Below are 23,649 nucleotides of genomic sequence, written 5' to 3' on the forward strand. Positions count from 1 at the left end.
CGCAGTAACCCTATCTTTGGGGGCATTTGATTTAGACCTGATACAAGATTCACCTGCAGTAACCATGGAAGTAAGTCATGTCGAAGCCTGCTTCACAGTTGAGGCTTCCTAACACAGCTGCAGTAAATAAGGCTTGGAAAGGGCTCCTCTCTCAGGTGCTCAGTAGTTACTGCTTCAGTGGTTTGGTTTCGCTAAAACACTTTTCTTGAGTGGTTTCCTGAGGATAATTGTTAGTTATTTTTTCCCTTTTTTCCTGGTGAACGAGTTTGAGTCATCTTTACTTCAAGTGAGTAAAATAAGCTCATATGGGATGAGGTGTTAAAGGGTGTTGATGCTGATTAATTGTCTGTGTATGAATATTATTTTCTAGGAATATGCTGAACTTTGTGGTTCGAATAAGTAACATTAGTTATAGGTGACTTTAAAAAGTATTCATTTGGAGTTCTTGGCACAGGTTAAGTTTAGGGGGCTTTACATTTCTGTACATTGACTGTTACATTTCCTCAAAAAAATAAGCCAAGGGATTGATTATTTTCTGAAATGGGTTTGCTATTTGTTGAGTTGCTATGTGCATATCAGAGATTGCTGCTGCGTTTTTATTCTAATTATTTCTGATGTAATTTGGAGTTTTAAAACTGTCAAAGTCTGTAATGTGCCACAGTTAGAATAACACTTGTATCTGAATTCTTCGCATAAAGGAAAATGGGGCTTCTTGAATGGTTTTGTTTGTTATGGGACTTCCACTGTTACATCCTTTATCTGTTTTCCCTGTATTCCTAAAAGTCTCCTGATACCTTCTACTTTCTTAACTCCTTAATTTTGGAGAGAAATGATTATGAGGAAATCTGTCTATAGAAAGTTGACTTTTATTGTATGAAAATAACTTGTGATCCCTAATACCCCACTTGAAACATATGCAAAAGAGCCAAATACTTCCCATGCCTTATAAATCAGGGAATGTTCAGATATTCTTATCAGTGTCTTGATGTCTTGTAATCTTGAGTGTTTGGGTTGGCAATTTTGTGTTAGCCCAGCAGGGTAATTGCTTTGTGGAAAATATACCTCAGTTTTCATAACATAGTCTATAGTTTTGTTACAAATATATGCATCTGCTCTGAAAGTGAACTATTCTCCTCTTCTCCATATAAAGAAACTATTTTTTTCCTCCTCGTGATTCTTTTAACTGTTCTTGGAAATGTGTTACCAAATTATCTATTTCCACTTCTCTCATACAGACAGTGAATTATCATTGAAGAGCACAGAGTGCATGATGAGCTTGTTTGGTCACAGAAAAGTAATGAATATGGAAATAAGAAGTGCTATTAGAGAACCCTTGTTGTGTGCTCCTTGTCCTCCCACACCAGTTTTGTCCTTGTTACGTTGAATATCTTGGATTTTGAGGTTAAGTCTTCAGCAAGGAATATCCTTTCTGTGCTTGGGGGCTTCTGTTTGTCATTGGGAAAGGCCTTTGCAGTAGAAAGAGAGAAGGATTTATTGGGCAAAGTGTTATTGTATAAGGAAATACTACATGTGTAATTCTACAAACAGGAAGTAATGTAACTCCTAACAGTGAGAAAACGTGGCCTGAGGGGAGTATGAAAATAGACATTGCTTGTTCAGTTGGATTATTTTTGTATTGTCAAATTACTTGGAATGGTAGGAATAACAAACTCTGGGGGAGAATGGGAGAGGTGTGAGAAAGAAAAAGGTAAGAAATGACTTGTAGGAATACCAAGGACTTGCACAGCTGGAGTTTTCCCAAATAACATCAAGTTCCCTTTGGCCAACGATGTGATTCTCAGTGGCAATTTATGCCTGAGATGAATCCTAAGGATGAATTTTAGAGAAAGCTTTGGCAAAGAGGCATCCCAAAAGAATTCACAAAGGCTTTTTAGTGAGAAAGAGGTGGTAGAGCTTGGTCTCACTGCCTCCTTCCCATTTGTGTAGAGTTCAGCATGACGAGATGACTCTTCTGTGTGTTACCTTAGAGATGTGGCCAAGGAACTTACAGGTAGTACTAAGAGGTAATAATACCATTGTTTTGAGGAGGCAGTGGAGAGATGTTTGGATGTGAGGGATAGAAAGCACATGGCAATGTAACAGAAGTCCCAGTTAAGAAGTCTGCAGTAGTCCCCAGTACCTAATATATAGGATTAAACACAGATGTGAGAGTGGAAACACGAAGTAGTGATTGAATGCATCAGGGGCAAAGCTCTGCTTTGAAGCAGGAACTGCCTCTCATACATCCAGACAGCTATTTACTCCATGTACTGCCAGATGTGTTGTCTTTGTTGGAGTTGAAACTCTGCAAAATAGAGCCCAAGCCTGAAAAACATGACAAAATAACAGAGTTAGCTTTGATCTGGAAAAAAACTGAGATACTAGAGTTGTGTAATAAAAATACCTCTTTCTGAACTGACAGTGGGGCACAAATGAAGTGCTGAGGTGTTACGATTTTTAAATAACTTGGGATGACTTTGGGAGAGTTGCATCTGGTTTTAATAGACAATTTCTGTCTATTGGTGGGCAGAAGGAGTGAAAAAGCAGTCAAAAGAGCAGTGAATTATAGCTGGACTTAGAGCTAAGAGAGATGAAAGAAGATGTTAAAAAAAAAAAAAAAAGAAGTTTGGAGGGCCAACTGTGAAGTCACTAGGGCCTGTTAAGCACTTTGGCTTTTAGTATGAGCAGAAGCTGCTTGATCCTGTGACCGCAAGTGTACAAGTAAAAGATCTGCTCCAAGCATTCACTACCTGCAGCCTTCGTATGGTGGCACCGCACTCCAGGCCAGACTGGTGTGGTTGCAACACTTTTGCTTCCTCTGTTGCAAGCAGTTGTTAAGTGAAAGTATTTCACGCCGAGAACAGGCTGCTGCTCTGAGTGTGACTGTAAAATATTTACCTTTGGAGTTTTAAAATGTGCCTTTTTAACCACCACCACAACAAAGTCAAAGCATTTGATGTGTTCACTGCTGTGTTGTGTCATCGCCATCAGCTTACTGATACAAGAGTAGATTAGTTCAAGTGAAATCTTTCGGCCTCATACAACTGGGCACGAGGTTTTAAGTATCAAATGTAATTTCAGAGAGCAAATGAGCATAAAGCTTCTGTGCATCCTATGCACCGTAAGTCAAGTGTTGTTTGTAAATAAGAAAGCTGTTCGAAAAATCAATGTTTGCAAAAAAGCTGTCACTTAATAATGTCAGTTGCTGCAGTTTCATGTACGGAGGACTGAAGAGAGGCTAAGCGTTAACAATGTGGACTCTTGGCTGCCTTTGCTCTCCATGTTGTCCCCTATTGCCAATGTAATCCAGAGGCTCATGGAAGGAGAATGTCTCTGCCTGGGATCTCAGGTTCGGGTGGCAGTAGACAGTAGCGGACTTGTGCTCTTTGGAGGGTATACTTCTTCAAGAAAGGTGTGAAAACTGCATTTAAAGGTTAAACTAGAAGAACGTGAGAACCTAATGGGTTGGGATGAAGTTTCTGTTTCCTCCGCCGCCATCCTTTCTCTCGGTGCAGCCGAAGGGGGGAGCCCTCGGTCCGGGCAGGCCCCGCGCTTGGGCGGAGGGACGGGAGAAACAAACCAGGCACCTCCGTTCCGTACCCAGCTCCCGGTTCAAGGTCAGGGCTGTGTAAACTGCTGCACAAAGGCTCCTTTCAGCAGCTGGCGCACCGGCTTCGCGGCCTCCCGCACAATCCCCCATTCATGCGGTGACCCCCGCGGGGCCAGGCGTGCGCGACCCTCACCCCGGGGAGCCGCCACAGAGCCCGGTCCCTGCTGTGGGCCCATCCCGAGAGCTGCGCAGGGCGGGCGGGCAGCTGCCCAGCGGGGCCAGCGGCAGCGGACCGCCCGTCGTCTCCCGCTTCGCAAAGCCGCCGGAGCCCCGGCACTGACCGGTAGGCCCCGCCCCTCACGGTAGTATTTACATATTACCCGCCCAGCTGGAGTTTCATTGGCGTAGACGGTCTCGGCCGGCGTGGCTGATTGGTGCTTCTCGCCGCAGCTCATTTGCATGTGGCCGTGCGGGGCGCCCGGCAGACCTGCGGTGGAGAAGTTGAGTCGGAGCCGCCGCGAAGTGTCCCGCCGAGCCCGCCCCGCGGTCCCCGCGCCCTGCCTGGCGGCCTCTCGCTCCCCGCTGCCGCCCCACCGAGCCTGAGGATGGCTGAAGGCAGCGTCCCTGCGGGATGGAGGTAGCCGGCCCTCGGCGGAGCCGGCGTGCGGGGAGGGCTCCTGCTCGCTGTGCTGCAAATCCTCCCGCACCGCTGGTGTGGCGGGTGGCTCTGGGTCGGTAGGAGCAGAAGTGATCTGCGCCAGGCTCACCTTTCGTGCTCTTCGTCGTTGGCTTAACCCGTCTTTCCTATGGCTGGGATATACAGCTCTACTCTGAAGACCCTGGAGGATTTAACTTTGGACTCTGGTTATGGGGCAGGGGATTCCTGCAGGTCCCTTAGTCTCTCCTCTTCCAAGTCCAACTCCCAAGCCTTCACCTCCTCTCAGCACAGAGGCAACTGGTGGTACTACTCGGGCTCCATGAACAGTAGGAATAACAGCTGGGATACCGTGAACACTGTTCTGCCGGAAGACCCCGAGGTCGCAGATATCTTTTCCAAGTGTCCTAAGCTGCCGGATCTAGAGGAATACCCTTGGACTGATGAAGACATTGGAAAAATACTCCGAAAAGGGAAGGGAGATGGCAACACCAGAACCTTTTCTCAGGAAGCTGTCAGGCGGCTCTCGCAGTTACTGAGGCGCGCCTTGATCAGGGTCTCCAGGGAAGCTCAGCGGCTCAGCGTGATGCACTCCAAGTGCACCAGGTTTGAGGTGCAGAGTGCTATCAAGCTCATCCAGAGCTGGTCGCTGTCAGAAAGCTGTGTCTTGGCCACCGTCAAGGCTCTCTCTCTGTACAGCATGAGTGCTGGAGATGGACTGAGGAAAGGTAAATCAGCCAGATGTGGCCTCACCTTCTCAGTGGGGAGGTTTTTCAGGTGGATGGTGGACACCAGGATCTCAGTTAGGATCCATGAATATGCAGCCATCTCTTTAACCGCCTGCATGGAAAACCTTGTAGAAGAGATTAAAGCTAGGGTTTTGGCAAGTCAGAGCCCAGATGGTGGAGGAGGGGAGATCTCAGCTGAAATCTTGGAGATGGTTATCAACAATGATGCTGAACTTTGGGGAGTGCTGCAACCTTACGAGCATCTCATCTGTGGGAAAAACGCTAATGGTAAGATCCAGCTTTTACCATATCTAGTCTTCATACCAGTAAAATTTACGATGATCATTGATCCCTATGGATTTGGGGGTTTGTTGGGGTTTTTCTTTTCCTCTGAATTGCATCTTGGTTGTGGTTTGTGTGTGTGTGTGTGTGTAAAGCAGACATGATGGTGTTACAAGGCAAGAAAGATCCTGCTTTATTCTTAAGATGTACCAGTTAGAAAAGGTGCAGAGGCTGTGGGAAACCAAGCCCTGTTGTCCTAACAAATGTCTCTTCACTTTCTCCCAGCTGCTGTTTTGAGCATTTTTACTCTAACTGGCGTGTAAACACACTTCTCCGTAACCATTAGGTGAAAATTGCTTTACAAGCAGCTCTTCATAAAATACCACTATTGTTTTTAAACAAAATTTAGATTGTAGCAAGTCTCCTGTAATTTCAGTATAAAGAGGTTAGTCTCACAAACAGCCTGGAGAGGGAAAACAACATTCATTTATTGTGGTAGTAAAATTCAGTTTCTGAGCAAAAACTCGTAACTACACATCAGTGTTACTTTAGACTTCCTTCTAGTTTAGCAGAAACCTGTGTTGTAATTACACTTGTGCAACAAACAAGAGCCTGTGCTTGGCTTGCCAAAGCGAGTATGCGGGCTGGTGCCTCAGTAATGAGAATAACATGGCATTAAGGTACTTACCTCTGTAATTTGTTTAGAAAGCAGCCTTTTTGAACAGTTAAGCAAATAAGCAGATAGAGGAATGTTGGCGTCTGCCTGTGAGACTGAGGAGCAGTTTGGAAGGTTTAAGTCATGACAGTTCTGCTCAGGAGCTGCGCTGCTTATTTTGCATTGTCACACTGAGGAGTGCCGTGTATTTTCCATGGAAAACTTGGAGAAGTGTTCAATTTGGAAAACTCTTCTGTGCACCACACACAGCTGCATGACTTCTGCTGTAACCTCGTTGTTACGGTCAGATATTCCATGCATAATACCTTTATGATTTAACTCCGTAAACCCTAGTGGCTTGGTCCTCTTCAAAAGATAAGCTCTTGGTGAAAATTAGTTAAAGGAGAGGATTTTCTGAGGAACAAATATACTTTAGGCGTATTTGTACTGAAATGCTTTGTCAGAGAAGGGCTGACTCTTCCCCTTGGGTGCATTGATTTCCTGCACTTATCCTAGACCAAAGCAGAAACATCGTGATGCAGATGACTAGTGGATAGGTGCAGGGACTGACCCCATGGGTCAACCTGGTTTAAATTACAACGTAAGAGGATGGCTGCTCTTACGGTGCTCGCAAAACCTCTCTGTGCGCTCTACCTGCCCTCAGTCTACTGTCAGTGTTACTAAAGGTATGTGAAATAAATGTGAAGAGCCCTTTGGGATGTGCTCTTGGCACTGGTACAAGACATAACTGTAACTTTCAAAGTCGGAGACATCTACTTTTTTAACTACAAGTTCTTAAGACTATAGAGGTATGAGGATGGCTTGTACTCTGCCAAAACACTTGTCAGAATTCTTTGCATACTATGGGAGTACTTGTCACCAGGTCCCAAAAGAGGACTCGGTTCCCTCGCTTGTCCCTATTTAGGGAAGCTGGAGTAAAATGGTGTTGTTCTGTATAGTAAAACACGCACCTATCTGCTCATTGCTTCTGCCACACAGGTTCTGCGTGTAAAATGGAGAGGAAGTCAGTCCTTCAGTGCCTTTTTTTCTTCAGAGAAATCTTGGGAAAATGGCAGTGATTGAATGGAAGCTGGTGTTCAATGGGGACAAGAGTGACAGTGCAGGGAAATGCTTATAAATATTCAAACCACCAAATGGTCAGTTATGATAACGGCTGCGGAGTGTCATACCCAGCAGTTGCTGGCCACAGAAGGATTGGCTTCTGTTGCCTCTTTTGTTGTCCTTGTCTTTCAGATCAATTCTGTCGATAATTGAATGCATTTTTTAAGTCTGAAAATTGAATAAACCCCCACATGAAGGTATCCTGTGATCTCCTGTGACAGTCTGTCACTAGTATTTTACCTGACACAAGTCAGTGAATCTTCTAAATGGCTTTTCTTGCAGTTGTAAGACCACAAATGGTTTTATCGGGATGCAAAAAAGCTTGAAATAACTTCTTTATTCTTCTCCCCATAGGAATTGTAAATGAGGAGCATTCACATCATGCTCCTCAGTGCTTTCAAATGATCTTGTCTTTTACATTAATTTAAATCTGAGGTAGATCTAGTGGTAAAATAACTGGCTATATTCCAGTATAAGGAAAAGGAAAACTTGCTTTACTGTCATTTTTATGGCTTTTCTAGTAAGAAAATTTTAATGGAGTGTTTGTAAATTGTGAACTTGGCATGTATTTGGGTTTTGTTTTATAGCACCGAGTTTGATGTTAGTGATAAAAAGCACTTAGAGGTTAAGTTCTAACTCCAGTCAAGCATTGCAATCTCTGGATGAAATCCACGGCAGCGTACTATACAGAAGATTGCACTGGATTATCATAATGGGCCTTTCTGGCATTATGATCTATTGAATATCATTTTCATTATTAGATCAGGATAATGTGCTGCTTTGGCATCTAAGAAACAGTAAGTAAATATATAAATCTTCATCAAATCTCCAAGAGACTGAGGTTTAGACCTGTATTTCTTCAGTGACTTAATCTCCCATCAAGACCATATAGTCCGGTCACTACTCTGAAGGCTTTGGAGGCTGAAAGCTTAATACTCTGTATTGCAACAAATGTGTTTACCCTTCACACACCAGGTGTTGATTCAGACTTTAAAACTCTACATGCTTAAGGGGAATTTTAATATTATTTTCAAGTAAATAATAACTTGTGGCTTATTTATTCACCCTTTGTGTGAAGCTGTTCTTTAATTGACTGCTGCTTCCAGGAGACATTTTCTGCTTCAGTGTGAGTTCTGGCTTCACACTTGGGACTCGGTCTCTGCCTCGGGAAGGATGAAGGAACTGAGATGATGGAACATAATCTGAGCTTCTGGCACGAAGGAGTTCTGTAAAGCTCTTTGGGTGTGTTAACGCCTCCGAGAACAAAGTGGTTTTAGACGGGGTCTAGGTGAGATGTTGCAAAAATAATGCGATGGAAAGCTTGAAAGAAAATGAAACAACATCAGCAAAAATGATAAGCAGCTACTGAACAGCATTCCCAGTGGAAGGTAAAAAACAAAGTCCTATCAATATGGAGATACAGGATGTGCATTGCTTTGATACAACTAAAGTAGATAATGCATCTGGTAGTTTCACAGGGATTTTGAGACATGCTAATTTGAAATAGCCTATTCATTTAAAATGTTTACTGGGAGATGAGGGAAAATACAAACTTAATTTGGGAATGTGATACTTTTGCTTGATGTTCCTGTGTTTGGTGTTAGAATCTGAACTGTCAGCACTGCAAATCCATTCTGATGTTACTGCCCTATTAACTGCAGCACTTACATTGTACTTAACTATGGGGTTATTGCCAAACACTCCTGCGACAGCCAGTTCACCTGCTGGGCTATTTAATGCATCAGCACATCCTGGTGCTCTGTAGATGTAAGTGTTGACAGATGTGTTTGTGGGGAGGAAAGAAAAGGGCGGGGGAGGGAGAATTTAACTTGGTAGCACTGTTTCTTCGCGTTCTTCTTACCTGAAAAACTTGAAGCTCTGTGTGTACAAACTAATCCAGAAATCAGCTGTTTGCTTGTAGAAACAAAGGCTGAAAGAAGCTCTATTTGTGTCTTGAGGCATTTTTCTTAGAGAGAGGTTGAGGGGGAATATGTGATCTTTACTCGGGGTGGGAGGGAATGATTTGAACTCTATAAAATTAGACCGGGAACGAATTTTGTCCTCTGATGCTACACACTGTGGCACACCCTGTCAAGTGTGGACTTTGGATTTTGTATCACACCCTAATCCCATTTTCTCTTCTATTTCTCACTAATAGAGGTTAAAAATTACATCTGTTTTTTAATACTGAGGATTTTTAAACTGTGCCATTCTAAAAAGTCATTTTTCTAGTTACCAAAATGATCTGAAATGATTATTTCAGTGTAGTCATGGTACTGTACTGAAATCCAGCGCAGGGGAAAAAAAAATGTATGGCATTTCAATAACTTAGACTGTCCTTTTGTTATCTGAACTGAACAAACTGGTGTGCTCATAAAGAGCCTCATCAATTTTAATAAGCTATCAGCTCCACAACTATTCAGGGGAAAAACTGCATGTTGGAAGGGGGGGCATTTTGGGGAAGAGAACTGCAAATGCAATCAATAAACCAAGTGGAGTAGAAATAGAAGGCAAATACAGCAGTGCCACAGATGGTTTGTGAATCATTTAAACCCATATACTAAACAAGTGCCTCTGTCTTCTGTGTTGGCATATCTGAAGCTGTCATTTGAAGCAATATTGCTTTCTGGGGATTCCTGGGCAGGGCTGATAGACCTACGTGCAGGTTTCCATGTGAGATGAGTTGCTTGTAGCTCTGATCCCGTTCAAACTATGGCTTCATTCACCTCTGCAAATGTACCCCCAGCATACCTTGTGTCCTTCTACTCCTACATGTTCAAGGGCTTAGATTTATATCCACAAACCCACAGGGACAAATTCTTTAAACCTAAATGTTAGTGCTTGTATATACATGCTTACCTCTTCTACAAAGGCAAACCACTAGGTGCACAATTAGAAATACAAACATCTGCAGATATTCATCTTGCTTATGTTAAAGGGTAGATCAAGTAAAGCTAAAATGCTTCCCCCATCCCATCCCCCTCATAGTGGGCTTTATGTGTGTATATATGTTTTATTTGGTGATTATAAGGGCAAACTTCATTAATGAAGCTATAATGCTGCCTTAAATGCCTTCAAATTGCTGATATTACACCATGGTAATAGAATTTGTATCCTTTCAGTTGGTTACGGTGAAGTGCTGAAACTCCTTCAGTGTATAGCCATTAGTAGCAAATGCTGATATTTGGATTTCAAGTGGAGTATCAGTGATGGCTTAACCCTGTGAAACTGTGGAGCTAGGCCTGCGAAGAAGGAACCTCTTGCAGGGAAAAGTCTGTGACCTGTTGTGTCAAGGCTGAAGTCAGTTATTACTGCTAATGCAAGGGTTTTGAACAGAACAAATACATTGGAGGCCAGGACAGAATTTTATCCTTGGTATGTAGAACCCTAAGTTCTAGCAGTGTTTTGGGGTTTTAATATCTATTTATTCATTTTTCAGGCTGACTTTTCTGAACTTAGCCACCAGAGTGGAGATTTTTCCTTTGCACCCCATCTAATTTCTTATGCGATTTGAAGCCTGAACTCATCTGATCTGGTTGTTGGTGAACTTCCCTAACTTATCTCAAGCTTTACAAATAGTGTCTTCTTTCCTGAAACACTGCATGGACATTGTATATGTTCTAGTTGGTTTGAAATCTTAAATCCTACCTTATTTGGGCTATTCCAAAGCTAACTGCAATAGTATCATAGAGTGGCAGTGAATTTTGAATAAACTGTGTTTCGATAATGGGGTTGAGATGAAAGATTTCTTTACAGTGAAAAATCTTGTTTGGGTAGTTATGTTGTTGTCACGTTCTCATGTTGTAATGATTTATTTCTGCTGATGTACCTGATATGATTCAATTGGTTCAGTTAATGGTCCGTTTACAGCTTCCGTCCTTATCTGTTTCTGTTTTTTTTGTCCCTTTCCGTAGCTTGGTATTGTAGCATATGAGTATGCAACACTGCAAGGGAAATGTTTAATCTTATAAAGCCCTCTGTATGAAATCTAAGTAAACTACTAGAAATGCTTACTTAAAATAGACTATAGAATTCACTTATGGGCTTAGGACTCAAGCATTTAAATAACTTTGGAAAGAACTGAAGCTCAAAAGTGCCTGCTTGGGAGCTTAATCGCAGGATCTTCGTGGTGATCAAAAGGAGTGGTCGAAGGAGGTGATCCTGCCCCTCTATTCTGCTCTCATGAGACCCCACATAGAGCACTGTGTGCATTTCTAGTGTACTCAACATAAAAAGGACATGGAACTGTTGGAATAAATCCAGAGGAGGCCATGAGGATGATCAGGGGCTGGAGCACCTCCTGTATGAAGACAGGCTGAGAACATTGGGCACTTGAGCCTGGAGAAGAGAAGCTGCGTGGAGACCTCAGAACAGCCCTGAGCCCCCTTCAGTGTCTGAAGGAGGCCTACATGAGTGCTGGAGAGGGACTCTTCATCAGGGACTGTCGTGATAGGTCAAGGGGTGATGGGTTTAAACTTAAACAGGTGAAGTTCAGGTTGGAGATAAGGAAGAAGTTCTTTACTGTGAGGGTGGAGAGGCACAGGAATGGGTTGCCCAGGGAAACCGTGAATGCTCCATCCCTGGCAGTGTTCAAGGCCAGATTGGACAGAGCCTTGGGTGACATGGTTTAGTGTGAGGTGTCCCTGCCCATGGCAGGGGGTTGGAGCTGGATGATCTTAAGGCCCTTTCCAGCCCTAACTATTCTATGATTCTATGAAGTGCTTTACTGTGAGGGTGGTGAGGCCCTGAAACAGGTTGCCGAGAGAACTGGTAAATGCTCCATCCCTGGCAGTGTTCAAGGCCAGGCTGGACAGAGCCTTGGGTGACATGGTCTAGTATGAGGCATCCCTGCCCATGGCAGGGGGGTTGGAACCAGATGATCTCAAGGTCCTTCCCAACCCAGACCATTCTGTGATTCTGTAAACTGCAAAAATAAGGCTAAAGGTTATATTAATCCTGTGATCTTCACCAAGTCAGTATGTTGTCCTTTCTTTCAGTGAACTTTAACATGAACAGGTGTTTATCTTGAGCAGTTTGTCCGTTGTGCCAGCAGAATTCAAATGAAGAGAAACAGGCTTCTAAACACAGTAAACCCACTAGATACTGACAGTGCCCCGCAAATCCCTCGGCAGTCTTTATTCTTCATGTTTAGTAACAAGATCAAAACAATTCTTCATTTACATTTTAGCCTTCATTTTGCATTTAGTCAGTACTAAGTTTTCAAAGCAATATATGCGGTCCCTGTTTCTAAACGTTTTCACATTTTCCAGGCTCAGGACTTTGCAATTTCACACTCTGGACACAAAGAAAAACTTCTCTCATTGACTAAATTCAACTCCAGCAGCAGTCAGCAGAAGAAAATGTCCGTTTGCTCCCATTGAACTATGAGAATTCAAGCTTATGAACAAAGTAATTTCTGATGCTGCTCTTGTTTCAATAGGCTTCATTTACATGTTGTTTTGAACTTAAGTGCCTAACGTGGCATTTGGTTAAATTGAAGTAAGCCTGAGGCAATGGCAAAGCCAGTACAATGGGTGGCTTCATGTTTTCTTAATTTACAAATTGGGACAAAAATATTTCAACAGAACTGATTCCTTCCCTTACAGAACAAGAGATATGTTAAAACCAAACTGTCGGACCTTGTTGAGGCATCTAAGTCAATTTAAGGATTCAAAGTTGTATATTTCTGAGTGAGGAGAGCCTTTTAAATGGAGTTGTCTTCTTGGCCTTATCACAGGAAAACAATAATAGACAGAGGAAGGGTGCACAGATGCTGAAAGGTTTGTTCCTTTCACCCAAACACATCCAAACTTGCTTTCTGACTTAGGTCACAAACCAAGCTGGAGCTGTGAGCTCATTCTGGTCCCTGGGAAAGGTTTGACTACAGCGGGTGTGACTTGGTACGCTTGGCAACTGGAGGAAGGAGAGACCAGGGCTGGGACAGGCCAGCTGTGGGCAGGGCATGGCTCAGGGTTGCTTGTCACCCTGTAATTACAGTGTCTGTCTGCTGCCTGCTAGGGTGGTGGTGGCAGCTTTTGTGAGCATGATATATGTGGGATAGAATTAATAGTGTGAAAGGAACTTGTGAGGCAAGGGTAAGCTGTAACTGCTGCCGTCTTCTGCAGTGGAAACTGAGAATCAGTCCTTTCAATTCAAGTTAAATGGAATCTGAGCTAGAAAATCCTTTTCTGTCAAAACCTACTTGCTTCTATTTTACTTGCAGATGAAAGTCCCCTAGAATTGTAAACTTCCTCCTCATCTGCTCAAGGCCTATTACTTAATGATGTGATTTCTTTAACTGTAGTCCAGCTGAAGGTTTTTGTGGTGGTCTTCTAGGAGGCAGTTGTTTGGATTGGTCTTTACTATGATCTTAACATGAAACAGTTCTTTGAAATACATTCAGGAGAGATGAGTTTGTGGACTGTAACCTGTGAGAATCACTAAACCAGGTCACAGGGGTTGCTGTGAACGTGCTTACCTTCTTCCTGTTGACCAAGCAAAAACTGTCTGGTGTCCTTCGTACAGGTTTGACCCAGACAACTCATAGGTTAGTTGTGAGCCTGAGCACTTGTCCATCTTGTTCTGTTTGTTTAATTATTATGCCTGGACCATTTCTTCCTTAGAACTTGTTTGATGTTCACCGAGCACTTAACCTGCTTCACATCTGAATTGAGCAAAATAGTAGCTTCTGGAGGATGCTGAAAGGGTTCATTCAGTCATCTGTGTGAAGCACTTTCAGGGTGTGGGGTGACAGGGACAGAAGAAGTCAAACCATCTTCTCAGTCATCTTGGGGAAGTATGCATGGATGTATTTCACATGGGGCTTTCTTCCTACACTGCCTGTGCTGTCTCACACTGAGAATGTGCATCTCTATTTGTTTTCTTATCTTGTGCACAACTAACAGCTCAGCTATTTGATAAGTTTGTGAACATGAAGTCTGAGCCCTGATTATTTTTTAATTATTATTTTATATTAAATAAAGCAAGAGAAGTTTCTAAGTGACCAACAGGACACTTCTTGCAGTGTTACAGGGTCACAGCATTCATTAGGAGACCGCATTGGGCTTTCTCTGTCCAAAAAATGGAAAACTCTTGACATAAGCAAAAAAGAGGGAAAAACTGTGGAAAATGTGCTTAAGTAATTGCTGTAGTTTTTGTGTAGCAACACCAACATGCTTGAGTTAAGAGGTATTTGTGCTATAATCATGGGCTACAGACTAAGAACTGAAGCCAAATAAACATTTCAGGCCAGCTTTTCAGCTCGTGCATATAGATTTATAACAACTGATAAATTTGCTCTGGGGCTTTGCAAGATCAAAGGAACTGTTTATTGTATTTTGGGGATGAGAGGAAAGGAACACTATGGAAAACATAATCTGCTTGTCCCATTCTTTAGTGTTTATACCGTTAGGGTCCATGTTGGGTCCTTCTATTGCTTCTCATTCCTAGCCCAATCTGTACTTTGTTGCCTGGGACCTGGAGAATAAAGAAGAAAATACGAATGTGTGTTTATGCTGAGACTTGGACATTAAGAAGATAAAAATGCAGAGGCATAATTATCTAGTATTTTCTTGATCCTATATAATTCTGTCTTTTCCTGCTTAGTTCCAAGATGACAGTGAAAAGATTTTCTTCTAATATTTACATTGTCTTGCTTGTGAATAAAGCATGTTACTGTTGCAGCGGAAGGGCAAGAGCTGAATGTTGGCAAGCATCTAAAGCAGGGAATTAGGCCAGTTTCTCCTCATATTCTTCAAACTTTTGGGGTTTTGATGTTTTTGTTTGCTTTATTTAAATGGCTGCCCAATACTTGATGCAGCACAGACTCCTGTCAAAACTAGTAGGATCACAGAATCATGGAATGGTTTGGGTTGGAAGGGGCCTTAAAATCATCTAGTTCCAAACCCCTGCCATGAGCAGGGACACCTTCCACTAGACCAGGTTGCTCCAAGCCCCATCTGACCTGGCTGTGAACACTTCAGGAATGGAGCATTTGCCACTTCTTTTAGCAGCCTGTGCCAGTGCATCACCACCCTCATAGTTAAGAATTTCTTCCTCGTATCTAACGTAAATCTCCCTTGTTTCAGCCTGAGCCCATCACCCCTTGTCCTGTCGCTACAGTCCCTGATGAAGAGTCCCTCCCCAGCATCCTTGTAGGTGCTCTTTCAGGTACTGCAAGCTGCTCTGAGGTCTCCATACGGCTTCTCTTCTCCAGGATGAACAGCCCCAACTTTCTCAGCCTGTCTTAATATGGGAGTGGATGGAAGCAAAACCCCACTTTTCTAGTTGCTTTTAGGCAGTTTGCTCATCTTAAGCTTTGATTCCACTTGGATGATCCACTGATGATCCTGCAGATTCTTTTAACCTGAACCAGTGCATATCTTGGCATTCTCTGATGGGTGAGGAGTTGGTGTGAGGAGCAGGTGAGGTGTTCCTGTGGTGGGAAACACACATGCGGAAGTGGAGAGCACCCCTCTGTGCACCAGGAGCTGGAGCATGACTTCAGAGTTGTCTTTTTGGAGTATTTTATTCTGTACTAAGTTTGGGAAGAATCAGTAACACAAGTCACAAGAAACATTTAATGGCCTGGTGCAACCTGTGAGTTTGTTCTCGGAAGAGCTCATCTTTCTGCCTCAAAAGTGGTTGAGAGGTTTCCTTTTCATCTCTTTCAGTTTTTTTGTGCTGTTTCCTGAGATAATACCACAGAGCTGCCCAAAACCTTGGGGATGGATGGATGTTGTAATAATATATAATGAAATGTACTTCCTGTGTGGGGGTGGCTATAATTTCTGCTTAATTGCTCATTGAATTTCTGCTCTTTGGTTTGAATGATATCTTTCCTCCACCCCCTACCCTGCTTTGTGCTCAACTTGCACTGGCAGTTTTGTTTAGTCTAGAGATCATAAAAGTGCCTCTGGAGTTGAACTGATACAGCTTCATCATGGTCTTAGTATGGTTTCTGGTACTTATATCAAATTTATAAGGTGTCTTTGGATGTTTTCACTGAAGTGATAATTGAGCTGGAGGCAAGAAGATGGAAAACTCTAATAGTAGCAACCAAGACATACCATCTTTATTGCTTTTAATAAGCCATATCAGACTGTGTCAATATATAAAGGCTTCTAAAGCTTGTCTATTATTTTGTTTTTCAAGAAGTGTTATCAAAAGTTCTGCAATATAGTTGGAAATTTTGACTTGAATTTCACTTTTGCTTGAACTTAGAAGATGCTTGAAGGTTATGACAGTGGGATCATCAAGTAGGAAATTGTCAGAATCGATGCCAATGAACTATGACTGAAAGCAGGCTCAGGATCCATGGAAGAAGTGCTGCTTACCTGAAAGCTTCATCTTGCTGGACTGAAAGGAACCATTTCCGTTAGGTTTATTGGGGTTTTACTCAGTATCCAGGTTTGTTTATGGTGTAGGTAGAAGAGAAAGGCAAAAAGTCTAGAGAATGAATCAGAATTGTGAACTAGGCTCAAGGGGGGGGGGGAAATGCAGTCGTTTATTGACCAGTGTTGAGAGACCAGAGAGTTTCATTATGGAATATAGCAGTGGCTGATAGATTTTTAGTCTGTGATTCCTTACAATAGCAAAGAAATGATTTTGCTTATCAGAAAAGACTGGATTTTTTTCTGAAGCAGTTGCCTGTTTTTTTTTTGTCTGAAATCACTTGGATTGAGGCCACGTGTTTGAGGAAGTTTTGTTTTTGTACTTTGTAATAAACTTAAGGGCTTTATGCCTCAGGGTGGAAGAAGCTTTGGTGGTGACTGTTCACTCCATGGAAAAACTGGATATCTTGTCATGTGTGCTGGGAGACAGGTGGGTTTAAAGCATCTATACATGGAGGTAGTTTTGTAGCTGCACCGGTGAGTGTGATATGGGTGACTGGCATGTTCTTGTTATTATTAATTCCATGAAAAAGGTGTGTCCTTCCCCCATTACCCCCCCCCATTCTCTCCAGGCAATGCCAGATGCAGAGTCTCTCATTAAAGCCACAGGAGGAAGATTCATGTTTAACACTACATTTCCCAATGGAAAACAACCCTGGAATTATTTCTGGAACCTTTTTCTGGTGTGTATAATCTCTGGTCTCATATTTTTGTTGCTGACATGTGGAAATGCTGCTTTCAGCCTAGGTTGTTTTGTGGGATTATGTATGGGCTGCACATCAATACATTTGGGGAAGGGACTGTTTTGCTTTGGTTTTGAACATTCCCAGTGACCTGTGACCTGCTGGAATTGGGTGATAAAACAGTGTGAATTTTCTTCTACCTTGACAGCCGTTCAGAGCATCATTTTCCTTTTATAGCACGATGCTGTATGTGCTGTATGCGTAAGGGGGTGTGATTGTGGTTTTTTATGTTCATTGCAGAAGGCCAGAGCTTCCCCAAGGCAAGCGCAATTTATACATTAAAATGAATCGAATTTATTAGCATGAAGGTAACTCTTGCCATAGAGCCAAGTTAGTGTATATGTTATGGAAGAAGATCCTAAATTGGCACAGGGCATTTGGCCTACCACCATCTGCAAAGCCTGCACTCCAATTTTCTGCTGTTGCCATGGGCTGCAGACTCAGACAGGAAATCATGGTAGGATGGGAAAGGGTCCAAAATACACACAGCTAGTACGAGGTTTGCAGTTAAAAGCGAGGCAGAGAACAGACTATCTGTTCTGCTGAACAGGCAGCGCAGAGTGAAACTGGCCCAAGTGTTTGCGCGCGCTCACTTTAAATGTCCTTTTATATTTTATATGCCTTCTTTTTTTTTAAAGCTTGAATTTTTTCCATGTAAAGTAACATGCATCACTTCAAATGATCCATTTATATACGAGGGGCCTGATTCAACCCTCACTGAATTGGCCATGCTGGCCTGAAAGAAGACTAAATCAGCAGAGAATCGGGCCCCTGGCACACATGAAGTAACCGCATGGAGTTTTGTCTTGGCATGTCAAATGTGTCTTTTCCTGGACTTGCCACCACTCAGAGCTTTGGCTTGGGGCACAGGGCCTGAGTTCTGTGGACTAGTCAAACATATGGAGTTCAGCGTATAGCCCTAGGAAGCTGTGTCTGGTCTGTCAAGGGATAAGAATGCAGATGGCTTTCGGTTAGCGGAGCTCGATCACTTTCTAGCACTGTACCATAGGGTGAGGGTATTCCATGTATTTTCTTTGAACTACAAGTTATAACAGGGAATACTGGGGTGACTTGTTTTGGAGAGCAAACAGTTTCTTACCTGTCAATGAGAGAGTAAACAAAATAATCTGCACGTAGTGAACTGTGCTGTTTGCTGAGCTTCCAGTGTGTCTGAAGAGTAGTGTACAACTGGTCACTTTATGCTCCCATGACAGATGATGAGTGAGAATAGTTTCTCCATCAAGTTCTAGTTAAATTTTTATAGAGAAGTTCCTTAACTAAGAAATAACAGCAAAATAACGCCAAGTGTCACACTAGTGGCGTATTCTGGGCTGACAGAGTAGGAGCTCAGCGAAGTTCTTGTGGCAAAACCCGAACTAAAACTTTTTCTGACAGGCTCATCTATGGTTTTTTATTCTGACTGAAGGGAACTGGTTTGTTGTTCGGGCATTTTCCAACCATGGCTTTTATTTGGCTGTAAGAACTGCTTCCCTCTTGCCTTAGTTCTGTTTGTAGTCCCTTTTCAGCTATGTGGAAGAACAGAGCTGCAAACAGGAGTAAGGTGAAGTCTGTATGTTTCAGTGCCAAATATTGCTGGATGCAGTGATGATTCATCTGCCAAGAATGAGACTTGAAGCTACCAATTAATCCCATTTAGAAATCAAATACCTGGGGTTGCGTTTAACCCTAGGGCTGAGATCAATGATTTTCAGTCTATTTCATGACCCTGTGTTTTCCAGCAACTGCTGCTTTTTATAGGTGTAATATAAGCTCAAAAAGACTTGATTTTTATTTTTTATTTTAAATGTGACTAGAGACAATTCTCAAATTGCAAAGGGTCTCAGCCAAACCATCTGCCCCAGTCTTCAGCAGAGCATTGTGTTTCTGAAAAGCATTCTAGTGAAGCATCAGCATTCTGCAAAGTTTGAGCTGATTCTACATTAATAGAGGTGATCCAAAAAGCTGCTGCTGATTTACATGTGAACGCTGCCAAGTATCTCTCTGATGAGAGTACATAACAAAGAAGTGCTGGAGTGATTAAGTAAGGCTGATTTGAATGATCTGTTGTGGGTTATAGCTCCTGATATTCCACAATTGTGAGAAGCTACTGTCACTGTATTTTCAATCTGTGTTTTGCTTAGAGGTAGGAGACCTTTTGTTGTCAAGTCCCTTGGGGGGGAGATATAATATTTCTTGCTTAAAAATATTCATGAAGCTTGCATGGGCTGGCTTCATCTGACTTTGTCACCCAGAGTAACTTCTAGAATCATAGGGTAGGGTTGGAAAGGAGCTTAAGATCAGCTAGCTCTAGCCCCGTAGTGTAGGCAGGGACACATTCCACAAGACCTATTTGCTGAAGGCTCTGTCCAGCCTGGCCTTGAGCTGGGATGGGTGGAGCATTCGCCGCTTTGGGCAACCTGTTCCAGTGCATCAGCACCCTCACAATAAAGAATTTCTTCCTTATATCTAACTTGAACTTCCTCTGTTTCAGTTTGAAACTGTTACCCCTTTCCTATCCCTATAATTCCTGATAAAGAGTCCCTCTTTGGTATCTTTGTTAGGCCCTCTTCAGATACTGTAAGCTGCTCTGAGGTCTCCATGCAGCTTCTCTTCTCCAGGCTGAATAGTCCCAATGTTCTCAGCCCGTCTCCATACGGGAGGTGCTCCAGCCCCTGAGCATCCTCGTGGCCTCCTCTGGACTTGCCCAATAGCTCCATGTGCTCCTTATGTTGAGGACACCGGAATTGCACACAATACTCCAAGTGGGTTCTCATGAGAGCAGAGTAAAGGGGCAGGATCACCTCCTTTGACCTGCTGGTCATGCTTCTTTTGATGCAGCTCAGGATATGGTTGGGTTTTGGGCTGTAAGTGCATGCTGAAGACTGCTTATATTCAGTTTCTCATTGACCAACATCCCGAAGTCTTTAGGAACTGAGAAATTCTAATATAACTTTTGGGTTTGAATATGGATATGCATTAAGAATCCATTGCTTTCCCAACCTTAATCTTAACAGTTACAGAAGAGCCTGCTCATGAGAATCTGTAAAAATGTACAGTATTCATTGCATAGGAGTGGTTCATCTGAGGACACTTCTGTTGCTCAGGGACAGCAGGTTACTTTCTGTGCTTGGTATGTGATGAACAGCATGAGCCTTAAAGGACTCTTGTGGGAGTGATTTCTTCTATTTTTTGCTGTTGGAGAGAAATGAAGCAGTTCATATAAAGCAGCTGCTTGTTTTGGAGCAAAATCAGCGTAACATATTAAAGAACCCATTAATCTCTTAGCTTGACCTCCATGCATTATTAAAAATGCATTGCATCTTTTGTTCATTTCAGAATGCCTGGAATGCTAAGAAATATGTATTCAGATCTACAGGTTAAGAAATGAAGTTATAATAGGGAGCAAAACCAAAACGGACTTTTGTTAAGTATTGGCTCTCCTTATAGTTATTTTTAAGAGTAGAGGAAGGGCATATAAATACGTACAGAAATAAAGAGCTGCTGTTAACTCTCATCTTGTTCCATGGTTGCTATGTGTACATTCTTGTCCTGGGATCGTGGCTGCTTCTCTTTGCTCAGTTCTTGCCAAGACAAAAGGCCTCACTTGCAGGAAGTCTTCCAGGAGGGGAAAAAAGAGAAACAAACCAACTTCTCCATCTTCCCTCCCCTCAAAAATCCCAACATTCATTTTACAACAGAACTTATTTAGGCTCTTAAGTTCCTTGTCTTTCTTATATACTGCCTATACAACCCCTGTGCAGTCCTAATGGTACCACAGAATCACAGAATATTTTGAGTTGGAAGGGTCCTTGAAGCACACCTAGTTCCAACACCCTGCCATGGACAGGGACTCCTTCCATTAGACCAGGTTGCTCCAAACCCCATTCAGCCTGTCCTTGAACACTGCCAGGGGTGTATCAGAAGAGCTTATATTTTAATCATGGTAACTGTGTACTGTGAATAAATGGATCCACCATTAAAGCCTAGATTAGCTTTGAGGTGGAAGAAGGGATCAGTAGATGACTTCTCCAAAAGATTGAGTGATTTGGTTAGAAACCTGCTCTGTGATTACATAGGAGCATAATACAATGGTCTGTTTCTGCAAACCAAAACATACTAACTACAGGATCAGGGTTAAGGTTAGGGTTTTCATTCACTTTTAAGGAAGGTGCTCAACCAGCATTTTCATTTTACTGGGAGGGTGCAGTCACGTTTGTGGTGTTCTTTAATATATATATAAGTTCATAAAGCTAGCAATCATAACTAGGTATCACAGTTAGTAGGAGCATATGAGGTGAACCAGAATGAGATCTCTTGGGTCTGAATTGTGTCTTCTCTTAAAATACACATGGCTTGGCACAATGAATAGCTGAGGTCGCGAGCAAAGCAGTGATAATTTTGTTAGAGTAATGGCATTCATGTAGCTGTGCTCATGAGCTGTGTTCTGCTGCCTGTCCTACAGCTTGTGCACTGGACTCTGAGTTTATTTTACATCTATAATGGCTTGTGTCTGCAATAGAGCTTGTCTCAATAGACAGTGATGTAATGGATCAGAATCTGACCTTGCTGCACTGCTTTCCCACAACTGTTGTGCTGCAATCACACAGCTGTTCGCAGATAGTTCTTTTCCCACTTGGCTGCTTTGGGAGACATTATTCTTTGGCCTTAACTTCCTAATACGGGTAATCAGCCGCTCTTTGGTAACCACATTCAGAGGGAGCAGGCAGTGGCGTTGAAGGCATTAAGCGTTGCTTAAGTATTTGCTTCAGCTCAAAGTGTTCAGGCCTTTAATGAGAATTAGGTTTATTTTTATGGGCAGTGAATTATGTGCTTTCTCCCTCCCTTTGCCTCTGTCTTTTCCTCCTTTTACAACAAGTTAAGACAAAAGCAGCACTTCATATGTAACACTTCGTTCCTTTCTTAGATCTATCTTGTGGGCTTTTCTCCTTTAATGTCATGGGTATGTGCTGTTACATTCAGCATCCCCACTGATATCAGGGAGGTTGCATGGGCTAATAGTTCACTGCTGTTTTGGGCGAGGGTTAGAGGTTTTTTTAAGTATCTTTGATTCATTCATTGTGAGAGTACTGTGAGCTTATGAATTAGACCCAAGAAAGGGTGGGAGGAGGAATATAAATGGCTATTCTGGGAACTAGAAACCTTGACTGCATAGTGTAACTACATGATCACATTAGAATCACTGAAATGCTGGTTAGGAGGAGCTCTTGGAGGTCATGTAGTCCAATCTCCCACCCATGGCTGCATAGGCAGAACTAGGTCAGGTAAGTCATAGCTTTGAGTCTCTAAATCTTGGCAGTATCTGGGTGGTTGATCCCTCAGCCTCTCTGAACAGTGAAACAACCTGCTCATTTTTTGGCTTCTCCTAACATCCAGCCTGAGACTTCTAAGCCACAGCTTGTGGCCTGTGCCCTTGGTGCACCATATGTTGCTCCTGAGAAGAATTTGACTGTGATTTTAGTAGCAACCCTTCAAATAGTCATTGGCTTCTTTTAAGTTGGCCTTTGACATCCTCATCGCCAGCCTGTACAAACCCAGCTCCCCCACACTCTCCCTGGAGGCTGTGCTCTGTAGGTCTCTGACCATTCCCAGGTAGAAACCCTTTGCTTTTCTCTCTGTGCTTTATGCACGTCTCCCTTGAAGTGAGGAGCCTAAAACAGCAAGCCCACAAACTTGCTGAGGCAGTTTGCAAAGATATCAAACAATCTGGACCCCAATATCAGCTTCTGCTTTCTCTGCTTGTTATCATTCTGCCTGATGAATGCTGTGTACATAACAGTGCTGTGTATTATGTGATCTGCTCTCCTCTCTGCCTCGAGTGTGGAGAGGGCCTTTCTGGTTAGAAACTGCTGTTGAATTCTGCCCAGGCAGAGTGCAAGGAAGCAGTGGCAGAGCTCCAGAGATGAAGAGGCAGAAGTGTGGCAAGGAGGAGGTAGCAATCAGGATGCTTTCCAAAGCAGTTGGCAATCCTGAGTCTTCTGAGTCCTGTCTGGTTTCCAAAAACTTGGCTTCTCTGTGATGCTGAGCCGTTGGTATAACTTCTGGCCATGTGGTTTTTCTCTCTCTGCCTCTTTTTAATCTGTGTATTAAATGAAGCTAATGATGCCTCTAACCTTTTGTAAAGTATCTGAAGTTCAGTGAATGAAAGAACTTATCAAGCAAGCACATTTCATCGCCTTGTGACCCTACATTCATAGATGTCAGTGTCTGTCATGTCCTGTCACTTACAGAATACCTCACATTGTATGTTAGCGTTGCCTGATCTTTGAGCTGTTGTTTGTACTGGAGAAACACCCAGAAACCCTGCCTTTGGAGCATGCTAGGCCTGGCTTGAATGCCAGCACTTTATTAGGCATCATCTGTGGGCCAGAGAACTTGCAGCACAGTTGGACAGAAGCAAGCATGGGAGGATGAAGTGCCATATGACAGCCCAGTAGCAACAGCAGGAATGAGCCCAGCTTGACTGGGTCCAGGCTGGCCACTTGTAACCACTGCTGCACTCTC

The 23,649-nt window shown here is 42.9% G+C and overlaps 1 protein-coding gene across 3 annotated transcripts in view; it reads left to right on the forward strand.

Moving 5' to 3' along the window:
* ABTB2 (ankyrin repeat and BTB domain containing 2) overlaps positions 1-23,649 on the forward strand; it is a 165,072-nt gene that overhangs the window by 19,419 nt on the left and 122,004 nt on the right. The window contains exon 1 of one of the 3 annotated variants that reach the window (XM_061462055.1): positions 255-286. The exons of 1 other annotated variant lie outside the window; for it this stretch is intronic. Coding sequence is in view for 1 of the 2 variants with exons in the window: in XM_061462052.1 (XP_061318036.1) it covers positions 4,357-5,221 (865 nt within the window). In the remaining variant the exon portion in view is untranslated. Of the gene's footprint in view, positions 1-254; positions 287-3,929; positions 5,222-23,649 lie in introns of those variants that run through there. One more of the 3 variants, XM_061462052.1, reaches the window with a different exon arrangement.

The sequence above is a fragment of the Pezoporus flaviventris genome, unplaced genomic scaffold (genome assembly GCF_033815535.1).
Source record: "Pezoporus flaviventris isolate CSIRO_AGI_PZ_B2104156 unplaced genomic scaffold, CSIRO_AGI_Pfla_v1 ptg000035l, whole genome shotgun sequence".
In the NCBI taxonomy this organism is placed as follows: Eukaryota; Metazoa; Chordata; class Aves; order Psittaciformes; family Psittacidae; genus Pezoporus; species Pezoporus flaviventris.